Source organism: Anas acuta, chromosome Z (genome assembly GCF_963932015.1).
Source record: "Anas acuta chromosome Z, bAnaAcu1.1, whole genome shotgun sequence".
Classification (NCBI taxonomy): Eukaryota; Metazoa; Chordata; class Aves; order Anseriformes; family Anatidae; genus Anas; species Anas acuta.
The window spans coordinates 11,090,865-11,115,450 of record NC_089017.1 but is presented as its reverse complement, the minus strand read 5'-3'; the positions used below and the strand labels follow the sequence as shown (position 1 = coordinate 11,115,450).

General features: G+C 38.4%; 1 protein-coding gene and 1 long non-coding RNA gene across 5 annotated transcripts in view; one reads left to right on the top strand and one right to left on the bottom strand.

Annotated features, from left to right (window-relative positions):
• Positions 1–412: 412 nt before the first annotated feature.
• LOC137847913 (uncharacterized) lies at positions 413–14,132 on the bottom strand. Its single transcript, XR_011091119.1, has 3 exons — positions 13,993–14,132; positions 2,078–2,192; positions 413–1,691 (listed from the first exon to the last, which is right to left on the bottom strand). It is a non-coding gene; the product is annotated as an uncharacterized lncRNA (long non-coding RNA).
• Positions 12,815–24,586, top strand: part of FGF10 (fibroblast growth factor 10) — a 64,708-nt gene continuing 52,936 nt past the window's right edge. Inside the window, exons 1-3 of one of the 4 annotated variants that reach the window (XM_068666591.1) lie at positions 12,815–13,126; positions 13,548–13,622; positions 13,721–14,284. In XM_068666591.1, the coding sequence (XP_068522692.1) occupies positions 13,948–14,284 (337 nt within the window). In that variant the 5' untranslated portion in view covers positions 12,815–13,126; positions 13,548–13,622; positions 13,721–13,947. The other 3 variants (XM_068666592.1, XM_068666590.1, XM_068666593.1) reach the window with 3 other exon arrangements.

The following is a 24,586-nucleotide window of genomic DNA, read 5'->3' as shown; positions in this document are numbered from 1 at the left end:
GAAACCAATTGTTTTGCTTTCATATGACTGGAATATCTTTATATTGCTTCAATTTTGATTTTGGGGGCTTCAGCTATTATACTGATTTGTGAATTTCTAGTCCATAAGCCAGTGGATGTCGTACCTGGGGCTTGTCCCACATTACTGATTGCACATTACTGTTGGAGGCTTCTATGAAGTTCTTTTAACCACCAGCTATTGGACTAGCTGCAAGAACTGTGTGGAAAATAGATACATGAAAGAGGAGCTTTTGGTACCATACATTAAAAAGCAAGTTAGATCTGATAGCCATTAGAGTTATTCTTAGCCCTAATATTTATGAAATAATAAATAAATAAATAAATAAATAAATAAATAAATCTTTATTGATAAAAAGCTAGTAAATGTAAATTTTAATCAATATTTTAAGGAAAGCCCAGCATATTCAAAGTTACAGATCTACAAAACTGGCAGTAATTTAAAAGGAAAGGCAAGATGTAATTGAGAAATAGAGAAGCAAATTCAATGGTTTATTTCTTAACATTTTGAACTACATCAGATGAGCAAAATAACAAATGAACTAATAGCTGATGAGCATAACCTTATTTTTTCAGATATTTTACAATTCAAAGTTAATGGACACTGTGGGAAAGAGTTTGATGCATAGATGAAATACCAGATGGAAATTTGGCTCTTACTGCTGCTACTGGACTTCTAGATAGCCTTTGGCAAGTCATTTCCACAGTTTGTACCTCTATTTCCTAGTATGTAACCTGGATTTTCACTGAGATCTCCATTTTGAGATTTCTTGATAATGCTCTCATAATTCACTTATATTGTTTTCATATTTTTCTGTGATTTTATCCTTTCAGAAAGCAAAAAGTAGTCTGGGCATGTGGGATATAATTTATCCCATAGCACTACCCTCAAGCAAATAATATTAACCCAGGGCTATTTGAGGTACCTAAAATGGGACATAAGACAGGTTTATGCATCTAATTCTGAACTTTCAAAAACCTTTGCTCAAAGATTCTTTAAAGATCATAGGTGTCTTGCGCATCAAAAAAAGCCAGAAATCAACTCCTAGTGTGTATAAAAGCACCTGAGCAACTAAAATTAAACAGGACCACGCAACTCAGCACACCAGTGTATGCACATTCACGTTTCACAGATTCAGCACATGTCATGCTGGAATCCTGAAACTAAATCTCCTTATCTCAGTAAGGGATTCAATCCAGTGAGTGTTAACAACTGTACCTGTGAAAAGAGAGACTTAAATTTCGGTGCCTGTTTGAACTGCTGCTTATTTATGTTGCATTAGACAGTCATAAAACACATAAACAGACCATGGAGCAGCAACTGAAACCCAGATCTTTATTTTAAAAACAATGTTTTAACCCCGAGTTACAGTGTTAGAATTGTTGTTGTTTGTTTGTTTGTTTGTTTGTTTTTCCTGGACAACAGTCCATGCAAAGTGGAATAGTAACATTATAATCAAGAAGGAAGAAAATGCCATTATTTTGACTAATATGGCTCATGCACTTTAATGGATCTAGATATGAATTTAAATCTTCTTCAGGCAGAAGGATTAGAACCGAAACGTCTCATCACATTAGTAATAAGCTGGGGATGAAAGATCACTGCTTGTCCCTTCACCTCTGTTTCATGGTTCTGATTCCTACTTCATTTGACTGAAGATTTACCTGAAGTGCCTATAAATTAAAAGAAAAAGATGACATCCTTTGGTCCAAAACAGCATCTAACCTTCAACAGAGTGATTGACAAGTCAGAATGGTTTCTCTTCAGCATATAGACAACAATGCATGTGCAAGATGCTGTACCTTCTTCACTAGCAGTGAAGTATGAGGTACTTATAAAATGTGATGACAAACACCAGAATGCCAAAATCCATCATTATGATCAAGTTATCATAGCAGTTACATTGCACAGAAACAGACAGGAGCTCACATGTAGAAATGATGATGTCTACAGTCACTCTGCAATTTCTAGAAGCTCTGACAGTGATTCAGTTCTGATTCCAATTTTATAACATGTTTTTTCTAATAGAAATATGAATGTTTAGATATCTTGCACTTACCAGTAAGAAATGACAGTCTGACAGTCACATAAAGGTATAATCAGGTACTATTCTAACATGAGTAAAACATTGTCTCTCTTCAGGTCTATGTTCAGGTCCTTCTAGTTCAGGTCAGCTAAAAATTAATAATAATATTGTTAATAATAATTAAAACAATATTTATTATAGCTAGTTTCAAGAACATTGCAAAAAGCCATTTGTGAAACAGGGGATATGTGTGATACGTGCACACATATTTCTGAAGAGGTTGATTCAGTCAGGATCTGTAGCAGCATAAATTACCACTTCCTGAGTTTTTATTACTGAGTTATTTGTTTGAACTGTCTGAGGATATAAGTCTTGATATAATTCCCTGATTTTCATAATTTTTATCTATACAGAAAATAACATAAAGGCTGACTCAATAAAAGACAAAGACAAGACTACTTGAAACTAATGGAGTACGTACCTTTTTGACACAATTTTAAAGCCAGCAGAAGCTCTAAGAGTAAGCAAGCTGAAGAATTAGTCTAGGGCCTGGATTTTAACTTAGCCTTGGGTAAGTGTGACAAATAAACATCATTATGACAGAGGAAACCCTTGTGAGTCAGATGGCTTCTCTGACTTTCTCCCTTTCTATTATAGTTGTTAATATCACCAGCAAAATATCCCTTCCTCTAACTCAGCACCTGCAGAGTAAGAGGAACATAGTCTACCTATTCTCTGTTACCATCCCCAGCTAAATACCTTAGTGAGCCAAGCACACCTCTTTCTTGCAGCTGTCAAAGCAGACCAATGTCCAAGGCACTAGAAAAGGGGTAGCTGAAGTCTTCTTTTTCTCATCTGCAAAGATGCATTCTTCAGACTAATTGGTTACAAATGTTCACTTAACAAGCAAAGTTATTCATATGTTACAGTAATGCAATAGTGAGTCTTGAAGACTTTAAATGTTGTTCACTTGTCTTTCTAAATCAAAATCACACAGCAATTATTATAGGGAGAGAAAAAAAAAGGGCAAAAAAAAAAAAAGGCAGTGCTTAAATGAAATGTCATTTTTGATGTATGAGAAATTTTTATCCCAGAATTTAATGGTTTGTTGGTTTGTTTGTTTGTTTGTTTTTCCAGAGAGCAAAGTCTCTATATGAATGGATAGCTACAAAAAATAATAATAATAAAAAAAAAAAGTATTAGAAATTAAATTAGAAGCCTTTTTCTGCTATATTATTGATTTTTTCACTCAGTTGTGATCAAGCACTCATACTGTCTGACAGGTATTCATGCACTATATAAAAAAAGTTGCTACGTCAAGATCCTGGGGGATGTGCACACATAACACACATACTATATTGCAAAATCTATAGGCAGGATGAAAAAAAAATCAATTCAGGATGAAGGAGCATTAATTACTGTCTTCCTTAGTCTGCACTGGGAATTTCCAGGGAATTTCTAGGATTGCCACGCCCTGATATATTTTCTGCAATTTGGTCAGCGCAGGAAAACCACATAGAATCTGTTGAAGTCAGCTGCCCAGAATCAACTGAAATTTGAGTCCTGTTTATTCTCTAAGTTTTGCAGAATTAGAGTTTTAGAGAGAAAGGATCCTCATAAAAAAAGAAATGGAAAATAAATTACTGTGAAAGGATGAGAGCTTGCCCTGTTCTTGCTTATGCTGTAGTTTCACAGATGTCACTTAGTAATGCAACTATTTTGTTAAACTTTAAACAAGAGTTGTTTGGCTACTTCAAAGTTACAAAAACTATAGAAAAAGAATTTAGTGATCATCTAAATGTACCACTGCACTAGATCTGGTTCACCTAGAAAAACATATCTAGAATCTTTGTCACTTGCTTTTAAATCTTCCCATGAAAAAGATCATATAGCGTTACCAAAAGATCATATGATGAGCGTTACCAGTTCCTTGTAACGCTCATCAAAAGTAACAAACATTGTGTCATAATAATGATCATCTCCTGGGAGGATATATAACAATTACTTTGGTATTATTCTTTCAAATTATGAAAATGTTAGTATCTTTAAGACTTGAAAATATGCCATGAAAAATTTGTTTGTCTTCTCACACTTTAGGTTGTTTTTAACACCTTAAAAATCTTTATAATCTCACTCCTGATACCCAAAATTCTAAGCTGGCAGAAAGTCTTAGTAAACTGAAAAACCCTGCCTTAAGAGTACCTAAACACACACTTAGTTTTAAGTATATATATGATCATCTTGAAATTTACTGAAATATTCAAATGATTAAACACCTGCTTAAGAAATTGAGTGGTTGGCTGGCAAAGGGCTCGAAGTTTTTCAGGGCCAAGTCCAGTTTTCTTTGAAGACCTGATACATTAGAGCATGTTATTTATGGACTGTGCTTTCTACGTAATTTTACTAGGTAGAACACATTATGATTTTGTGAATGGAATTGCATTTGTTCCCCTCACATTCTTAGCCTCAGTGATTATCTCTTCATAGTAATGACATGAACTTTGCCCCTGTTGAAGAAGACAATATTTTTACATATTAGCCAACATTGATTGATCTGATCTTCCCAGAAATCCAGGATGAGCACAGTCATTCTCAGTGCCAGGACACTCCCTACCCCCAAACCTTCATGGTTCAGAAAGATATCAGCCATCACACATATCAGCCATCAATCAATAAACTGGGGAGACGACATCCGAACCACCATTCATCCACTTCTCTGCAGATGCTCCATGTTGTGAATAGGATAGGCTGTTTTCGGGGTCCACCATACTGTACATATCTGACCAGATCTCAGATATGCTAAATGGACAATATTCCATTTTGTGGCAGGTATGGCTTCTCTCTAGCTCTCATTTGAGGATACAAAACAATTGCAAGAGAAATGGAATGGAAAGGTACTCTTCCTGAAGGCCAGTAGGGAGCAAAGTGTACAGTGGAGCAGCAAAATAGGTCACAGATTTAGTCTGATGGAAGAGGATGTTTTACTGCAAACTGCTGAGATAAAAAGACATTTATTCCCCTCACCTCTACACCCACAGAGAAAGTAATCCTTTTAATTTTGGCTGTGAGATAAGAAAGATCTGACTTGTGGTGGTTTATCTGAGGATGTCATTTGTTGACAAATTTAAATGCATGTCCATAGGGAACCAAGACCAAAAAGGCTGTTTTGTAATGAAATTTTATGGTCTAATATGTCATTTGTAAATGTTTTTTGATTTTTACTGAGTTATCACTATTGAGTTACCATGAATCTAAGTAGCTGACATTCATGCCCAGAGCTTTTTGAAAAGAACAATTTTTTGACTCTTCATTAATTTACTAACTAATAAAATTGTTAATTAATTGAAGAGTTTGCCTGCCTTTAGGTGTACATCTGACCCAAGTACCCATAAGTCACACTAACGTGAGGCAAGCTGAAGAAAAGGTCACCACAGTTTTGTTAAATCATTTGTACAACAGATTCATAAAACTTTAGAAGGCATTAAAAGAACTAGTGTTGAATATCTCAAAAATTAAGCATGTAATTTTATACCTGAATAATCTGTGGAAATTGTAATTTTTTGTGTACTTGTAATACACAAATTATTTATGTAGGTTTATCTGTTCAGCCCTTCCATATGCTCTCCTCAGCTTTTTCTATTACATAGTACTTTTCCACAGAAGACAGTCAACATTTGCTAGTTAAGTAACTTGTTCTTTTCTGTTTATATTGCTATCGTTCAGATACACAAAAAAGGTTCCAAGATGATATTCTTTTCCCAGTAATCACATGAATAGGATAACTTGGTGATTCAGGGCTGGAAGGAATACACGAAGCAAGGCAGCATCACAAGCACGGTAGAAGAGCAAGAAAGGGAGTGCCTCTCCTTTTTTGGCTTCCCCTCTTCACTCTTTGGCTGCAACATGCCCTTCTATGCTTTTGAAAGCTGCTCAGAATAAGTGTATACCATATACACAGGCTTTTGCTGCTTGTTATGATCAGTGACATCTCTTGGTTTGTCAGATTCCAGCCTTTATATAGGGGCTTGTATTCCTGAGCTGCACTGAAAAAAATGCAGAAGTTTGTTTATCTGTTTGTTTTAATATTTAGAAACATACAAGGAAGGTATTTTACCAGTTACTGGCATACAAAAAAACAACATGTCATTGTCAGAGTTCTTTACTTTTAACTGCATGTACAGCGCATGAAACGTGATGCCATTTTTTGAGAATCTGACAATTAGGAGCTAATTATTATCATCAGTGACTGTCAGCTTGGTTAAAATCTGAAATAATTTGGATCTGTGTGGTCAGTTGTTACCCACATGTCATAAAGAAAAATAATTTCTTTAAGCTTTACAGAATGGATGACTGCTCTTCAGAGTTGCTTAAAACTTTAACATGCTGTAAACATTTTAAATAATGCTAGAAAGAAGATACCATACTGTTTTCCTTTATCTCTGTGTTTTGATCCTCATAAAAAGCTAAAGAATCTGCTAATAAATATATATTTAATTAAGCTGAATTTCCAAAACCATAATCAGCTATTGAACAGAAGAAAATCATCCTTAAAAAGATCACAACTCAGGAATATGCTAGCTTTAAGGGACTTGTTTTTTGATGGAGAGGACAGCAGTAAAGCCCGTCTGTTCTTTCTGAACTCCAGGACAAAATAATAAGATTGCACACATTAAGCCCCAGTATGCCAGGTATCTCCAGGGTTATAGCACATATAGGAAGGCTGACAGGTGCCCAGCCTAGCTGCTGGTGTCTCTGGTGCTTCCTGCTCAGCCAGAGGGGAATCAGGAGCTGTCCTTTGCTTTCCAGCCCTCCTGAGCACTGCCCAGCTAGTGGAGGGCTTGCTTCCATCACCCTTCCTCACGCTGAGAGGTGCTTACTCACAGAAGTAATTCCAGTGACTGCTACAAATTAACTGACAAAGAAGAGGCAATGTGTGAGCTCCCCCTGCAATGTGTGAGCTATTAACTAGCTCAGAGGGAGCCCAGCTGGCTACCCTGGTTGCCTGTGGTGAGGCAAGCATGTTCAGCTGTTGGGCTGATGTTCCTAGCTGTCAGCTCTGTTTCAAATAGCTCCACAAGCAATGCCTAGAAGTGACTTCTTTACTCCCTTCCAGTAGCACTGAAGAAGGATGGAGCCTAGCAGAGCTGCAGATTTTTGGTTTGGCTTTGTTGCCTTTGTAAAAGGGATCTTGGTTGGATCCAGAAAGAATACTGATAGTTAGCACCTTTCAGGATACACAATTCTGTTTATTAAATAAATAAATATATTTTTTTTTTCATTTTGTCTCAGTTGCATCCTATATAAGCACCTTTTCCAGTAAATTAAGAAATACAACACAAAGACACAAAGATGATTTTGCACATTTAAGTACAAAATTGTCCCTTTTTCTGGAAAGCTTCCTCCAAGGAACAGGAGCTTCAATATCATAAATAAGCCAACACCTTCTTTCAGGTGAAGATTTGGATCTTGTGAAGCAGTAGTGAAATGTTTACAGTGTATCTTCAGAACTTGTATAAACAGCTAGAATAACCAGGGTGGGGGGATAAATTCACCAGTATCCCACTTTTATCCACATAAAAGGTCAGCTTATCTTTTCCAAGTATTAACACTGCACACAAGTTCATTTCAAATACTAATTTTGATTCAAGTCTAGGCACACCAAATCAGCTGAGGTCTGAAAACAGTGTGAGAGACTGCTATCAGCAAAAGGAAAATAAAATCACACAGAGATTCGGTGACTAAGTGTGGTAGCAATATCCATTACAAGGAAAACCCATGGGTGTATTGGTGTATTGGCTTATGTGTGTAGTGTGACTATCAGAAGGCACAAAGTATTTCCTCAGTCATCATTGTTTTTCCAATGGAAAATTTAGGCTTAGATGAGATTGGAGGAAGGAAGGGAGGGAGGGAGGGAGAATTATGCAGACCTCACTGGCTTTTACCCCTTCCTGGCAGTTTCGTATGGTTTTGTTCTCAATCACTCATATTTATAGACAATATTTAAGTGGCCTGTATTCTTGGTAGTTCTGTATGAAATTAGAAAGAAAAACAAATCCTTTCCTTGAAAATATTGCCTTTTTAATTTTTCTTCTGCAAAGTAAAACTGGCTGCCAGCAGACCATTACTAAACACAGTCACTGTCTAACCCATGCACATAGCTACTACTACAGCTCATTGTCTGGGATCTGTAGTCTAGATGACCTCTGTAGAATGCATGTTTTTACTTTTTTCTTTAAGCTGTATTTATCAAACACAAATCACACAGATATTTTCAACCATCACACATACATTATTTGCAGATCTCTTTTGCCAGGCATAGCATAACTATAAACATACTCCAAGAGAATAGCCATAATTAGCATTTTAAGAAGAATAAACAATTTTCTTAATCGTCTGCTTGAAGTGCATCATTCAGACAACTTTTCCAATACATCCAAGAGTGGAAAACACATCCAACCTAAGTAATGAGGTAAATCACAATGACCAAATCCTGCTCATCCCACAATTCACACATCTGTTCAGAAGAATATGACCCTTGTAGTCCTAAGAGGTGCCATATTTTGATTCTGTGTTAAAACATGAGATAGTATATGCTAGATGATCATTACATATTGCCAGTGGCAGTGCTAGCCCAGACAGCCCTTTGTGCTTCAACCAGATCTCTGAGAATAAGCACCATTCTGAGGACTATTAACAGCATGGGCAAGGCACTTGACTATTCTCAGCAGTGATTCTGTATACTCAGGGGGAACCAGGTTTGCCTTAGCTAAATTCTGTTTATCTCAGGTTCTTTTTGCATTTGTCTACTGTTATGTCTGACCTAGAAATGCAAATGGTTTTTAAATAAAAAATAAATGCTGACATGTCCATTTTATTAAACTCTGTGTAAACTCTGCTGGAGTTCTTTTCCAGTTTTGGATGCTTAGCTTGAAAGGAATGTGCACAGAGGAGCTCAGCCATGTATCCCACACACTACAAAATCCCACTACAGGCAGCTGAAATGGTATGCTGTCTTTGGATATCTTATTCCAGCTTCATATGGATGAGGTATATGGCATACACCTCCTTCAATCTTTCTCTTTGACAACTCAAGGACTTAATTTATATCTTGTTCTATATGTAAAATTAGAATAATATTAGTATTTGGACACTTCTTAAATGGCATGGAGGTATGCTATGAGGTGAAAAAGGAAGACAAATATAACAATAGTGATTTCACAGATTTCTCAGAAGAAAACAACTGCAACAATTATTTCCTTCAAGTTCCATGACATAGTTACCTTCAAGCTTTAAGGCACAGTTCGTTCAGATAAAATGCTATGGCCTTTAATCTCTGCTATTGCTGGCCACAAACTCTTTACCCAGTATAAAGATTTCAGCAAGCAACATTGCAACCTGAATCAAATGGCTTGTCTCATTGCTGGCTGGCTATTGTGGACATCATGTGCTACCGCCTTTTCTTCACAACTGTGATTAGCATTTTGCAACACAGTCAAGTTCAGCAGTTAGTCATATAGATGGAGACATCTGAACCATCACTGTCATTTGGCATTCCTTGCCTCACTTCCAACAGGACTGTCTCTCTGTCAGTCAGGTTCCTAGCCCAGATCTCTCTCACTGAAAACATTGGTGAATTTCCCAACACCTTGAATAAGAACAGAATTGGATCCCATGACCAGAAGATGCATGTGCATCTCTCATCATACTGTAAGCAGCAAACGGGCATGATTGCTATCTAACAGCCCAACCTAAGGGGCTGGTGATATTTGAGAGTTAGCTGATTATATTAACACTCAAAGACATACACAGAACTTATTTACAACACCAGAAAAGATAAAGACTTGCCTAAGGGAAATCATACAAGGCAAAATCTATTCCAGCTACCTTAAAATACTCCTTCTTGGATTCAAGTCAATTACTTAACACAGGAAAGAAAAACAACAACAACAAAACCCTCCCTTGCTGATCAAAAGGCAAAACATGACATAAGCAATTGCTACAAATATAAAAAAAAAATTGTGTTGAGATTATTTTTCATTCACCTGTGCAATTCATTTCCCTGAACATTCCTTGGCAATAAAAGAGCCCAAAAGGAAAATTCTTAAAACATATGTTCTACTTTTTGCACATTGTTTTTAGAAAGGGATTTTCTTTATTTCATTCATGGTGGGTCAAGATTATTCAGCATTTCTAAAATTGCAGAAAAGGAAACCAAATCTTAGAGAGTAGAAGTCAAAACAGAAACACTGTTTTAGAAGCAGCAGGTACCATTTCTAGTCTAGGACACAGACTGAAGGTAGCTGCTTTTCAAACGTAGCAATGGAACAATTAATAAAGGAACCCATTAAGGTCTGATTGTTGCTGCTAAAAAGGAAGGTTGAATTTCAGTCCTTTGAAGTAACTGAGAATGATTCAGGCCTCATTACAGAGATATAATCTACATTCATACATTTATGTTAGTGATTCAAATCTATTGGGACAGATTGAATTCCGTTAAATAGTGCATCTTTCCTGTGGAACTTTTCTCAGGCTTTCTCAGGCTAACCTAAGAGGTGACCTAACAATACAAAGTAGTGGGGTATTTAGGGATTCAACTGTGCTGTAAAAGAAAGGCTATACAGAATGTAGAAAAAAAGAATGAGATATAATCTAAAAAGCTATGTCAGCTTTTCATTTGGACTCCGTTTTGTTAATGCCCTCCCTGTCATCACACGGGATAGAAACGCATTCCCTATGCGTTGAAGTAGTTTTAAGTACTGCTCTGAATATTGCACCTGACAGAAGCAAATTTAATATGAAATTCTGGACACGTAGCTTTTGTATTTAACCATAAGATTTTAAAATCGATATACAATCCATCACAAACTAGATATAGGTTTAAGCAGACCTCTTCTGGAGAGGAACCAATTCAAGATAGTACCTGTTTTTAGAGGAATTGGGGTTAAATATGTCTGTTTGACCTTGCTATTTTCTCTTGCCACCAGAGATCCTAAAATGTCAATTCATTGCATTTTTCAGCTTTTGACAGAAAAAGCACAAAAATTAAAGGTTTCTTCAAGTGTATAATTTTAAAACATTATGGCATTTATTTATTCTTTAATCTGCTGGAATCAAAAGCACTTCAGTTTTAGAGATAATATATTGTATTCATGACCTGAACAGCAAGTGAACATTGACAGTAGCTTTGCAGACATACACGTAAGCTGTCAGGCATTCACCAAGAAGTAGGCTTTTGCTTTTCATTTAGTTTTTATTTCTTTTTTTATTAGTTGCTACAAAAGAAAAGCCTAAGTCAGATTCACCAAAAATTTTCTGAAATGCTCTGCACTCAGTGCAAATACGTGCAGAATAAATACTCTGAAGTACCATAAACAACATCATAAAACATATTGATTCTAACATTAAATGGTTTCATTTTTAAGGCTGTTTAAATGTCACCCCCAGAAGCTGAGAACATAAATTTAAGAGCTAACTCTCTCCAGAATAAACACCATAATTGGAGAAAATCATTTCTAATTTCTGTTGTGAAGTTAACAATATATTTAACATCCTAATCTAATGAATCAGTCTAATTTTAGAACTATTTGTTCCTTTCTGGATTTTCTGTTGTTTAAATTAAGACTGACTCCAAATGCCACATGTAATTGCACAGGCGGTTTTCCATTGCATTCCACTGATCTGCATTATTAAACTGCCTGTATTTCAAAAAAAGTTTTGGTTTTACATATTGAGTAACTCCCTGTGTTTCTGCACTGGTTCACTTCTCTGCTGCTCTGTCCTCTTAGTGAATGTTCCACCTACTTGCATTCCAAAACAGTTATTTTACAATACTGAATAATGAACCAACATTCGACGTCTAGCATGCTCACCCATATCCTGTCAGTCCCTGATCCCTTGTTATGGTGTTAAAAGATAGTACATCATATGGAAGATGCCTGTTAATTACTGGGAAAGCTGACAGTTCGGTGACGGGATAGAAATATGAATCTGTCATAACATTCAGTATGTGAAATGACAAATCCATTAGGAGAGACAGAATCAAAGGAAAAACCAACAACATATGCCCCTCCAGGAAAATAATAGCTTGAAAAATCGCTTTAAAATAGCCTTGGAATGGAAAATGTGTTTCTCTCTGGCAAAGGAAACTGCATTAGTTAATTAAAAAGAAAAAAAAAAAAAAAAAAAAAAAAAAGGACAGCAAAACATTCAGACAGATTTTATGGGGAAACCTTTGCAATCCCAATAAAGCCCCTTTTGCTTTGAAGTCAGACGCGTGATTCGGTAAATGACTCATGTTAGCAATTAGAAAATGGTCATTTAGGGCCCCGATTTCTTTTGAGACAAGGAGGGTGAGGGTGGGGAAAGAGACACAATAAATCTTGAGAGGCTTAAAAGGAAGAGCAGGCTAAAGTGTGAACTTTTTATTTCAGCAACGGAAGCGAGAAATCAGTGATTCATTAAAGGAGGGAGAAAGACCTCCATGGAAGCTGGCAAAGAAGAAGGAAAAGGAGCTAATTATGTCTCTTCCCTTTTTACTCTCTCCGACCAGCATATAATCTGCTTTTCCAGGGTCTGCCTGTAGTATATACTTCTTTCCAGCCCCTCCACCAACCCCTCCTCCAGCAGGGGGGAGGGGGAGATCTAGCAGGCAACAAGCTCCAGGTGGCTTTCTCAAGCACTTCACTGCCAAAAAATAAAATAAAATCCTCCGCTAGAAAACAAGTTCTTTTTTTTTTTTTTTTTTCTTTCTTTCCTTGGAGGGGGGGGCGAAGGGGGAAGGTAGCCTCCCTGGAGGGGATTGGTTCAGCCTGTAAGACAGGGAAATTAGTAAGGCATGAGTCTCCAAGCCATGCTGGTGGCCAGCACTCCGAGAAGAACGCTTTAGGAGCAATTAGCAGCGAGCTGAAGGCGGCGGCGGCTGCTGCTGCCGCTGCCGCTCGGAGGAAGCCAGGGCAGCTCCTGAGGCTCCCTCCGCAGCAGGCACTGCTCGCTCCAACTGCAAAAGGGTTTCAGATGTCCCACCGCTGCTTGACCCCCTGCAAATAAGGGTTGACCACCAGAGGCACATCCCACCTCTGACTTGTAATCGCTGACATTTAGGCTACAGCTTCCAACCTGTTTACAACCAAAGGGGGAGGGAAGGGAAGGGAAAAGGAAAGGAAAGGAAAGGGAAGGGGGGGAGACAAGTTGGGATTTTTCCCTCTCTTTCTTTCTCTCTCTGGATTTTTTTTTTTTTTAATACTGTTCTGGAGAATTCAAAGCAAAACAAAGAAACTGCCTCCTCTGGGGTTGTCAGTGAGAAAGGACGAGTTGTGCAACTGGTTTGGGATTTGCAAAAAGGCAAGGGGGTGGGGATCAGAAGAAGGTGCAAAGCCACAAAGTGTGAGTGCGAGTGTGTGTGTAAAGGGGTGTGTGTGAAAAATCCCTTCCAGCACCCCTTTCCGCTGGTTATTATTTATTTTTGTTGTTGTTGTTGTTCACTTTGCTGTCATCTATTTTTCAGACCTTTCTGCATCTAAGATGGTGAAGAAAGGAGTGAGGAAGAGAACAAAATAACTACTGGGAAGTCTCAAACCAGGTTGGGGAGTGTGTGTGTATGTGGTGGGGGGGGTGGGGAGGGGAAGAGAAAAAGGAAAGAGGATTAACCACAGCAACCCCCCCAAAAAAAACCAACAGCTCTTTTTTCTGAGGGAGGACTCGAAGGATTAAAAGGCAGCAACTTCTGAGGCGATTTGTCCCCTGAGTTATGGATGTTGGTGCACTTACTTCAGGCCAGATCAGAGCTCAGAGGGATCTAACCAGAAGCAGCAACCACCGGCTCTCCACTTGCTTTTTACCAGGTTTTACCCTTCCAGTATGTTTCTTTTGATAAGACATTTTCCAGCGCCCAGAGTTTCAGTACAATGTGCAAATGGATACTGACAAATGGTGCCTCAGCCTTTTCCCACCTGCCTTGTTGCTGCTTGCTGCTGCTCTTCTTGGTGTCTTCTGTGCCTGTCACCTGCCATGACCTCGGCCAGGACATGCTGTCCCCGGAGGCCACCAACTCTTCTTCTTCATCATCCTCCTCCTTCCCCTCGTCCTTCTCCTCTCCTTCCAGTGCGGGGAGACACGTGCGGAGCTACAATCACCTCCAAGGCGACGTGCGCAAGAGGAAGCTCTACTCTTACAACAAGTACTTTCTCAAGATCGAGAAGAACGGCAAGGTCAGCGGCACCAAGAAGGAGAACTGCCCCTTCAGTAAGTACGGCTCCGACTTCGGACGCCGGCTCCCCCGGCCGCGGCTCCCCCGAACCCGGCGCCCGAGCCCCCAGCTGGGGAAGGGCCGGGGAGGGGGCTCGGGGCGGAGGTGGGGTGGGCTCTGCCGGGACCCCGCTGCCCGCCCGCCTCTGCCGCGCTCTCCGGCAGGCATTTGCTTTGCAAATGGCTTCGCCGAGCGCCGCTCGCTCCGCTGCCTGGCAGAAGAGCAAATTAGAAAAGATTTGCAAAGGATGTGGCGGGGAGCGAAGGTTGGGGGGGATGGGGGGGTTGGGAGAAGGGGGAGACGACATTGTCTCCCGAATCTGAAAATCATTATCCCTTGTCATTAACGCGCCTCGACGAGAACGCTATATTAAAACAATGCACCCATCTCCCCCCGTGCACACACGCTCTTCGCTTTCCGAGCCCCAGCGCGGCTGCCTGCCCCGCGCCCCTCCTCCCCGATCCCGGGGAAGGAGCTTTTCCTCCCGCCGCCGCTCCGCTGGCACCCGCGCTGCGCTTGGGTTCGCGGCAGCCTCGGTGCTGCTCCGCGCCCCATTGTAAACATCTGGGGCTGGACTCGCGCAGACCTCACACACATTTCATTGTCTTTTTTTTTTTTTTTTTTTTTTTTTTTCTTGAAGAAATGATTTCAAAGTAAAAGCCGTATGGCTGTTTCCATGGCTGTACTTTCCAGCTTTTCTGTGGTACTAATGAGGCTTTTAGTAATAGCGTGCTTCTGGTAATGTATTTCTGGCTGTCAGTGCTAGAAATGTAACATTTATTCGGTTTTCTTGCCTGTGCAGTCTCAAACTGAAGCAATTGTAGTAAATCACAATATATTGCATTGTAACTCTTAAGTGACTGCATCCCACTATAGTGCTGCAAAAGTAAGCTCTGTTATGCAAGTGTTGGAGTAAGCACTCTGACTTGTTCCGCTCGTGGAGAACCGCTCCTTGGTTCTTGGGTTGTTTTTCATAAATACAAAAAAAAATGAAGATAAATCTCCCGTTAATTTAAAACAACTTAAAGTGATTTAAGTAGCTCCCCTGTTAGCTAATGTGTAAAGTATGGAATATTTCAGCAGGTTGCCCTGCTGTATGAGAGGCATTACTGTTAATTCCACTGTATTTCTATTAAATACCCATAATACAGGCGTACAAGCAGGGAGGAGAGAGCTGATGTATCATGTCACTGTTTCACTTGCTCCACCTGGCACATTCATACTCTGTCATATGCTTAATGTTTGTAAAGGCTTTAGATATCAAGGCAGCCAAATCTTACCATTTCCCTTTTATATTTCATAGGAAGCCAAATTCTTGAAAGAAAGATCTGATGAAGGTTTCACTTGAATGGGTGTGTGTGGAACTAGGTCCTAGCCCTGTATTTCTTTGATAACTTGTATTTGCAGAGGATAGCGTGATTCCCCTCAAACTGGATTCTGCAAACATTGTGTGCATCACTGAAAACACAGAGCCATGCTGTGTAGAATATTCCTGCAGCACAGTCTGTAAGGGGCCGAATTGACAACAGTATATTCAGAGAAGCAAATGCTCATCTGAGCAGCCCTACTTAGCCTGCAGAATTGTTTAGTGAGTAAAGTTGCACACATGCATGAGTTTCTGAAGAAGAGGTAGCATAATCTGCAATGTACATATACATCTTTCTACTCTTGATCTATGTGCATGAACAACTCCCTGTAATTCTGGGATGTGATTCCTTTTTCCTAGAGTTCTAGACAGTGTACCAGAAAGAGAACAGGCATTCTGGGTGATGTCCTGGCTATTCTTCACAACTGCAGAATATCTACATAAGGGGTGAAGAATGTTGTGTTTTGTTTTGTTATGTTTTCATATAAATGCAAACCAATGGTTGTGTTACACATAGATGTATCCTGTCTTTCAAGTTTACAAGTAGTGAAGAAAAGACTCCCATCGTCCTAGGGCATGTAACTTGCTGACCCCACAGTGTGATACAACAACATCTTTAAACACAAGATGATTACACTTTAGCTAGCAGAAGACAAGTCAAACAGTTATATCTTCCTCTAACACTCACTATAACTTGCAGTGTGAAATTGTGTTTTCTGCACATAAGCTGAGACCATTCATGTAGACATTTACCATGTCTTAATTTCAAGGGTGTCTGTAGCAAAATGTTGCAAGTGATTCACAAAATCTGTGCTTTTCATCACTTCCATGTAGCTGTGTAATCAGAGTGCTGCCATAATCTCCAGCTGGACTGATTCCATGCAAATATGTGGTATCATTAAGATAGTCTAAAATGTGTAATTACATGTGAACAAATTTCTGCCATGCATAAGGGGTTAGCCAGCCAACCCACTAAATTGTAGCCTGTTTAATGTTAAAGGCTATTTAATAGAAGTTCCTCCTTCAAAATCACGCTTTCCTAAACAAATAACAGTTACTATTGACACACAAGACTTTGTTTGAAATCTAATTTGGGGGCTAATTTTCTTTTTCTCATATGCTAATGTTTAAAGTCCATTTATGCTGCAGTAAAGCCTTATCTGTAGGGCTCTAAGATCATGATATGTTGTGTAATTAGACAACAGCTTTCATGGCTGACTGCCAATTAAGTACTGTCAAGTAAGAAGAACAGTTGGAGAAAGTCAGAATAAACATTCAGAAAATAGAACTTAGTCCCCAGCCTTTAAAATGGCTCAAACGGCATCCTTAGATTTGCTCTATAAATATTGAGTAAAGTGCACTAAATAAAAGTTTACTTTGGCATGTTTTCCGACTTGATTGCTTGGAACTTTTCCATCAGCTTTTCTCTACCTATAGGGTAATGGTAACAGAGGTGGCTTCTGAACACACTGTCAGGAAGCTAGGAGAACTTGCAGCATTTAGGAGAAATGGAGTGTGTGTGTCTCCAGGTAAAAGCAGGATGCTTTTTAGGTCTGGTTTTATTGTTCCTTGCAACTGGAGTTTTGTTCTCAAAGAGTAACATTTTAGTGATAGTTTGTCCCTCATGTCCCTCAGCACCACAGCTGTGAAATCCCTTTCCTTGGTAGGATCATTTGTGTATATGAACAAGGACAGCTGCGCTGCTTTCTGGAGTCTTAAGTATTTTGGTGGGGGGGGAAACACCTCTAAAGTGTAATTTAAAAAAGTAAATTGCTGTAACTTGACATCTGGGATGACCAACAATAGCTTTAGCCATATGTAAACTTGGAAAGAACTGCATGGTGCAGATTCTTACCCGATTTGCACCTAGAAAGCTTTCTTGAAGATGGTTAATCTTTGGGTTTAATGGTCGTCATGCACTAGGCTGCATGATATAATATGGTCGTCATGCAGTGGGCTGCATGATACTTGTGATAAACTGCATCTAGGAAATTTGGACATATTATTGAGTGTTATATTATTTTTAATCGACTTTTAAGGCAACCATAAATAGTGCTAAGAAGCACATGGGCTTCAAATTTACAGCACAGATTGTAGTAGGTGAAGAGTGGTAACACAATAAGCAATGGTTAACTAGCAGCAGCTAACATGCAGTCCGTAGTGGGAGTTCTGCCTGAGCGAGGATTACAGGGTAAAGCTGTTATTCAGGTAGATATTTGGGGAGTGTAGTCCATGTCATTGAGACTGCCCATTAGAGGGAAGAATTACCAGATCGATTCCTGCGAGTTTTGGACCAAGCAGTGCTATGCAAAACCTACGGTAGATGGCGGCACAGACACTGTCTGGTGTCACCTCTGCTCAAAGTAGGTAGACAAGGGGCTGGGTCCTCAGCTCTGTGGACTAATTTGGCTCAAGCAAAGCTAAAGGGTCTTACACCAGGTGGGAGGCTATTAAATGGGCTTCTGAGCATCCGAAGTGGATTAATCCAAACAGTGCAAAAGCACAGTTGCAGAACAAGTGTTTTCACTGAGAGAGCTAGCAAGAAATAATTAGCTACTGCTCACAAGCTAACCTACTCCAGGCTTTTCCCCTGAGTATGCAATTATCTTTTATGAATGGCTTTAGTATCTCCTGAAGTCCTTGGCAGTCTTTCGTTTTGCTATAGTCAGTGTGGGATTAGATTAGCAATATAATGAATAATAGCAAGACAGTTTCAAGGCTTGCTCTGTAGGCCAAAAGATTGTAGACAATGACTAATTGCTAGAAATGCTGAACATTGCTAATGAGGATTTTAAGTGTATGCATGACATGTAAATACAGGTTTGTAGTATATATTGGATTGTGTACACACACATCAAAAGTGTTCCGATTAAGTATACTCAGTTTGATACTCTTTTTTCTTTTTTATTTTTTTTTGGTATACCTCAAAGCTTTGTTGGTACATTAATCTCAGATGTACAGTTCAAAACAGATTAGAATACTTGGTAAAATACATTCTTTTTCTTCTGGACATGGTTAAACTAGCTGTTTGGGTTTATCAATTCCTCAAATTAATGTGAGGACTTTTCTCTATTTTTCTAAAGACTGATTAGTAGTCATATGTGTTTTGTTGTTTTACTCTATAAGAGATATTTTATTTTGTTACCAATTAAAATGACTTAAAATAAGAAATAATGCTGTCTCAGTGAAGTAAATTGAATCTTGTTTTTCTTTTTCTTTAATATGAAATTTGTGTTTTTATGGAGATGACTTCTCACTCCAGGTTTTTTTTTTTTTTTTTTTTTCCCCTGCAGAACTCAGTTACATAATTTATAACCAGCAGGGTACAACCGTAGGCACTTAGGATTTATGAATGTGGAAAGAATTGTACTATTTAATGTCTACATGACACTCTCCTGTTATCCTTACTGCATTTCTGCCTTGTGGACCCTCCATGCTGATAGTGTAGCCCTGTCATAAATCTGTTCAAAATATACAGTTGTAAGAAGTCTTTTTGTCTTCATAAATCTAACTTATAACCTCTTGGGGAGAAAAATAAATAAATAAATAAACAGTTGGGGAAATTAAAAGTTTGTCCTTAAAACCTCAGAAGAGTGAGAGAAAGATGCATACAGGCTCAGATATGCCATACTGTTGATTTAATGGGATGATTCTCAGGTATGGCTCAGTCAAAACTTCCCTTGAAGATGGTGTTAGTTGAGTGAGTGCTATAGAATCTGCTTACACTTTTGAAACATCTTGGATACATTCACTCATAGCGTAAGATCCTCTGTTTTGAAATAAAGATGACTTTCATATGTCTTTGAGCTGTGTGTGTGAAGAGGGGTCTTTTCACTTCAAATGGGAGTTCAGTCAGATTCTGCAATAGGGGAGTTTTCATTTCTTCCACAGAGCCTTTCATTCCAGAAAAGGAAAAAACATCCTGTTAGCAAAACTTGTTAACCTGTGTGTCTTAAGTTAAAAACAGTGGGTACTTATATGAACATAGAGCAACATCTCCTCTCATGGAGGTTTCCAGACCTTTCCTGTAATCGAGTAATAAAATCACATTGGTAAGGTTCTTAATGGGGAGAAAAAAAAAAAATGATCTTTTTAAACAGTATTGCATTTTTATTCATAAGCCTGATATTTGGATGATAGCAATAGTGTCAACAAATAATTCAGTCAGCTTGGACTTGTTCTAATGCTTCCTTCATGTCTTGTTTTTGTTTGTTTTCTCAGTTTTCTGAAGTTTTCTGAATCAAGGTCTTAGAGTTCTTTCCTTCCCAAAACAGCACTGAGTTGACATTTCAGTTTGCACATTGTGGTACTATTTCTTGCAGTTGCCATAAGACACTGAACTGTCTTATCCTAATATTCTGTGGTTTATCATGTAGTGACTTCTGACACTTTGAACAGCGTAAATAGTTTTAAGGTTTATCAGCATTGTCAGCTTGATGAGACTCTATGGAAGTAAGCTTTGCTTACTTTGGGCTAAGGAAAGCTAAATATCAGATCAGAAATGGAGGATGCATTTGAGTAATATGACCACATATAAGTGTCTTGGTTACTATGTAGGTAGAAATATACTAGTCTCATTGCATGTATTTATTAAAAATAATAATAATAATAATAAAATCCTTCCTGTACTTCAACAACTTCTTTTGATACAATACTTTCATATCTTGCAGCCTTTCATTGTTCAGATACCTTGAACACAAAGAACTAATAATGGTACCTGCAAGCATAAGTTTTGTGACTTGAAAAGATCCTTTCCTCTCTGTATTAATTGTTTTTGTTGCTAGAGCCAATTTGTTGTAAAACATTTCTTACTACATAGTAAATGGGAGACAGGAAACACTGTTACATGAAGTTTTGAAAATCCATCATGGGAAAGCTCTCTGTTTTTATGAAGAAAATGAATATCTTCAAGGGAAGGTGTATGAGGAAAAAAAAAATCAGTTATATTTTAAGCACTGGATATATATTAAATCATTAGCTAAATGCATTATTAAAACTGGTTGTGCTACTTCATATGTACAGTGCAACAAATGGAAATTGCAGGGGAATTAAATGGTTGCAAGTAAGCCTGGTCACACGCTAAATAATAGCTTTAAAGGCACTCTTTGCTTTTAAATTGGGTTACTTGTGTTCTTTCTTTGAACATTCAGTTCTAATTGCAACAGTAAATCAAAGAATACACTCAAAGTAGATTCCCATGTAAGGTGGACAACTGGACAGTGCCTTTTTACTGCTACTAACACGTGCATCCAATTACTGGGTTGATATACTCACAGTGTCAGCTGTAAAGCATTCCCATATTTTATAGTTAGCCTAAAGAATTATTAGCCTGTCCCCTTTCACATTTACCTCTAAATAATCTGTCAGTAGTGTATATCTTCTACAGTTAAAGAGGAATTTTCACACGCATTGAGGCTGACTTTCAAGAAAAAGGAAATGTTGAAATTACACCAAAAAGTTTCATTCCTTCCACCCCAACCCCCCTTCTGCAATTTCTGATATTGTGCAAGAGAGGAAAAGGCTACAGATACTATAAACATGAGTGCTCATAAATTTTATATAAAAACAAAGATCGGATCTTTCATAAACCTTGATTTAGTAAAGCAATATGATGCCTGTTCCTTTCATGGTCGAAAACATGTGAAAGACAAAGCTGGTTGTTTTTTGCAGTTCCTGATTCCTCCTACATAGGGAGCAGAGGTGAAAATGGGGGACCTGACGGGTCTAGTTTTTCTTCCTTCTTCTGCTACTGATAGTAGAGATTCAAAACATAGTACAGAAATAAAGGGAATGTAAATTTTCTTTCAGGTTCCTAATGCACATCTGTGCAAGCTGCAGTCAGTGTATGTGGGAGTTCGGGAGGGGACACTAAAGCATTTTGGAAGCATTCAGGATACTCTTTAGTTGCAATTAAGTTGTGGTGCTAAGTGGAGGTTGGGAATAAATCATTGATACCATGCCAGCATTAGAGGAAGGGGAAGGGAAATGTGATGAGTGCCAGAGCAACACTAGAAAGGATGACAAGAAAGAAATAGGGGTACCATATGTTACACATGGGAGACAGGAACATGGCCTACCCATTCTGGCAGTAGTGAAGCCATTGAATTTCCCCATTTTATCTCACTGCATCATCAGTTTTCTCACTTCCTGAACCTATGAACCTGCAAATTCATCAAGGTACCTATTGAATTTTTTTAAAAGTGTGCAATCAATGTTGAGTTATCAAATCTCCCCACTGCTACCCCCACTTCCATTGTATCTTCTCTAACCCTGTTCTGTTGATATGATTTGGTATGTGTTCTGGCATTCTCTTCTTCAGATTATCTTCTTCAAGAGGATTAGTAGTATGCGTTATTCCTAGTGTCAAAATCAGTGTTGACTACTTGCAAGCAGAAAGGTGATCATACTTGGCCCTTGGGAGTAAGAAAAGCAGCCACAAACAAACCTGTGTTAAAGAAGAAAAAAACTGGGGTTTTGGTTTGTTTGTTTTTTATTTTTTTCACTATGCTAGTTTTTCACTATCCACTGAATTTGGTATGAGAAACATTCACCTGAAGGGCATCGATATATCCTTAGACTTTTAAGTGTTTTAATTTTGGGGGAAAGGAACAGGTTATTTTTTATGACTATATGTTTACTGTTATCAAGTATATCATCTTTTGTAAATTTATCTTTAAGATTTAAAGTAGTTACATAGTTACAAGCTCATACATCCAATAACTGTTTGTTACTACAGTGACAATAGGAATATATGCTCTGTGAAAGAACACAGGATGACTGTATTTAACAGGAAGTAGGTTTTATAAGACTCTAGTTTTAGTGCCACATTTTCAAAAGTTTTTAACAACATTATAGGAGATGCTAAGACTCCTGATATTCACTGAAACTGTCTTTGACTTCAACAGAACAAGGTTTGTTCACTGTGTATTTCCCAGATAATCATTTTTTCTCTATGGATTTCCAGGGGGGGTAGACATTAAAAAGGGTAAAACATGTTGATCTGGAAGTACCTCTCCCACCCATGTGAAGAATCTAAAACCTTTGGCAACTTTAACCTTAGTTAATATCACTGTGTCCTTCTCCCCTTTCTCAAGAAAAGCAATGTGGTAGACATGGCCCATATCTTGATGACAGGACACCTTTCCTTTGTCAAAACGCTATTGCTAGTAACCACAATGCAGAGATTAATTGTGTGCTCAGTGAAAATTCATAGCTCCAAAACTAATGGTAACATGAAAAGAAACAGCAGAAAGAGACTGAGTGTCTGAGCTGAGTGGTGGCCACTTGTTACTAGTATGCTTCAAGGTCTGTATCTGGATGTTCACCTGGCTTTTCAGAAGCTGAAACGATAATTTCCTCCTGGAAGAGATACATGCAGTTTTGCTACTGTCTTTACTGGGTATCTGGGGCAGAAGTAGATAATTTGGTTAAGGGACTCAACCATGTGTAAATTGGAGTAGAATATTCATACAAACTGAGTTTCACTAGGTGTTCTGAGGTACAAAGAGACACCCTAAACATTCCAAGCTCTTCAACTAGCAGTTTATCTGCTCCTGACAGAAATATCTCCGAAAGTGAGCAACATGTAACTAATAGAAGGAAACAATCATTTCAGGCTTTATCCTTACACGTGAAGATACTGGATGAAGGCACATACTGTGCAAGTATGCAAATTGTTATGAATAGAAACATTTATTGTCATGTCTATTCCTTTTTATTTACAGAACAGCATCACCTCTGCTTCCAATAACTCATGAGCTCACACAAACAATAGCTCACTTCTTAGGGCAATGCACTGTTTAAATTGCTTAAGGAGCCATAACAAAATTTACAAAAGTTAGCAGTGGGAGCTGCAAATCATGCCCTTTCTGTGCCCCAGAATGGATTCAATTCAAGCAATTTTGCTGCTTCTCTTCAATTTTGCTTTGTGGCCAGCCACAGTCATAGGCCAAGGAAGATGGAGGGAGATGGTGAAATCATGCAGACTAGCAATCTATCAATCCTGGCAATGACAGTGCTTCCTATAGTCCAAACACTGTGGGAGATAGTGCAGGATAGGGAAAGGGGAACAATACTAACGAGAATCTCTTCTCCAAGTACTATGTGGAGAAATGTGCCATTTCTCTCACAGTTTCACGTGTGCAAATCACTTTGAGGGTGGGAATTGCAACCAAACTCTGTACATTTCATGGGAGTTAGTAGTACTTTTTGGTACTTTCTTTTCTCTTATTCCATAAACCAGTCAAGAACAGTGATTGCCGATTGCTTCAAAACTGGAGAAACTTGTGTATTAAGGAGCTACAAGATCGAACCCAGTGATGTTGCTAAAAACATTGCTGAAAGCATTTTAAGATCATTATAGACATACATGCAGAAAGATTGCTACTAGTAACACAAGTGTAAAATACCTCATTATAAGAGGTTTGGGATGAGGAAATTCATTACAGGTGGATGATATACTTTACAGAACAGCTACTACTTGAAGGTTGCAAATAAACTGGCTCGAAGAAAAGGTCCAGCACCAGCATTCTTTGAGGAATCAGATTTTCATGCAAAATTTAGAAACATTCTTTGATGGAATTTTCAATCATAACAAGGCTGAAAAGCATATGGACTGGAATAATGACATGGAGATGTGAAGAACTAAAGGTTCTTCATCCTTCAGCACAAGAGATGAAGATAGGCAGGGCATAAGGGGGATCTGGGAGACTTTTCTGATTTCTCCATGCTCCCCTAGCTGATAGCCAAACAACACAGAGGAGGAATCTGTTTACTTCAAAGGGAAAGGGAAGAAGACTGAACAATTTGGCACAAGGATAGTCTACAGGAAGTAAAACTTGAGTTTGTGAAGTGTCATACAGTGTTAGCTATTGTGAAATATCAGGTCCTGTATATGATTTTTGTCCATTGTATCCCCAAATTTATACATGTA